The sequence below is a fragment of the Penaeus monodon genome, chromosome 32 (assembly GCF_015228065.2).
Source record: "Penaeus monodon isolate SGIC_2016 chromosome 32, NSTDA_Pmon_1, whole genome shotgun sequence".
In the NCBI taxonomy this organism is placed as follows: Eukaryota; Metazoa; Arthropoda; class Malacostraca; order Decapoda; family Penaeidae; genus Penaeus; species Penaeus monodon.
This window is the reverse complement of record NC_051417.1, coordinates 28,012,073-28,013,032: the sequence shown is the minus strand read 5'-3', so window position 1 is coordinate 28,013,032 and position 960 is coordinate 28,012,073. Positions and strand designations below refer to the sequence as shown.

Genomic DNA, 960 nt, shown 5'->3' with positions numbered 1-960 from the left:
TGTGCAGCAGTACCAACGAACCGCAAGGCTGCATGAACAGGACTAATTCCGCCAACTGCTACTGCAACTACGACCGGTGCGATGCTCTCCTGGGACGCAACCCTTGCAACAATGCAACGAGCAGTGCCATTTCTCTCTCCCTTGTGGCTTTGACAATGTTCGTGGCCAAGGTCTTTCATAACCCGTTGTGATTTTGTTCTTTCTGTCTGAGTGGTTTTGCAGATGTATCTATTTTCTTCGTATTTTTGTTCCTTTTTAATCATGAGAGAGAGAGAAAAAAATACTAATGAATGTTAACGCTGCGCAGCTATCACTTTGATTATTTATAAGCACGATAAATCATCATTCAAATTTTAACATACTTAGACCATTATATTCTTTGTAAACGAGGATCAGACGACAATCGGGCTTTATATCTTATCTTGTGACCACAGTTCAGTCAAAGTAGATTATGAAGTTCTGATTTTCACATTATTTTAGTTTTGAAGCTCTTGAGTCTTTATCGTGTATTAGTTTACCCTTCCGTTTTTCAGATGTGGCAATTTCCCATTTTCTATAAGTTAAGGTATAACTGTACTAATCGTATATTTCGAATCCTCTAATATAAACCAAGCCTTAAAATTTATTTTTGCTCTCAATAGCTTAACACAAGTAGCATTTGCTATCATTAAGAAAAGGAAAACTGTGGCAGAATTTTACGAAATTTCCGGTAAATCGTGAGAAGATAGAATACATGCTGTTAGTAAACTTTTTTTTTTTTTTTAATGAAAATCTGCTCCGTTTTCCTTGATAACGAATTCTGAATACTTAACAAATAAAATACTAATATTTGAATAAACTTTTATGTTTATCCAGCTTTTTTTTTCTTCGTTGTATATGTACAAGCATTTGATCAATATATACACTGAAAGTACTCCTGTTTCATTGGTACAGTACCGTAAAACACCCATTCACACACGC

At 35.1% G+C, this 960-nt stretch overlaps 1 protein-coding gene across 1 annotated transcript in view; it reads left to right on the top strand.

Moving 5' to 3' along the window:
- LOC119593781 overlaps positions 1-760 on the top strand; it is a gene marked incomplete in the record, with an annotated part of 4,602 nt that extends 3,842 nt beyond the window's left edge. Inside the window, 1 exon segment of the mRNA XM_037942804.1 lies at positions 11-760. Coding sequence (XP_037798732.1) covers positions 11-191 — 181 coding nt within the window.
- Between the last annotated feature and the right edge of the window lie 200 nt (positions 761-960).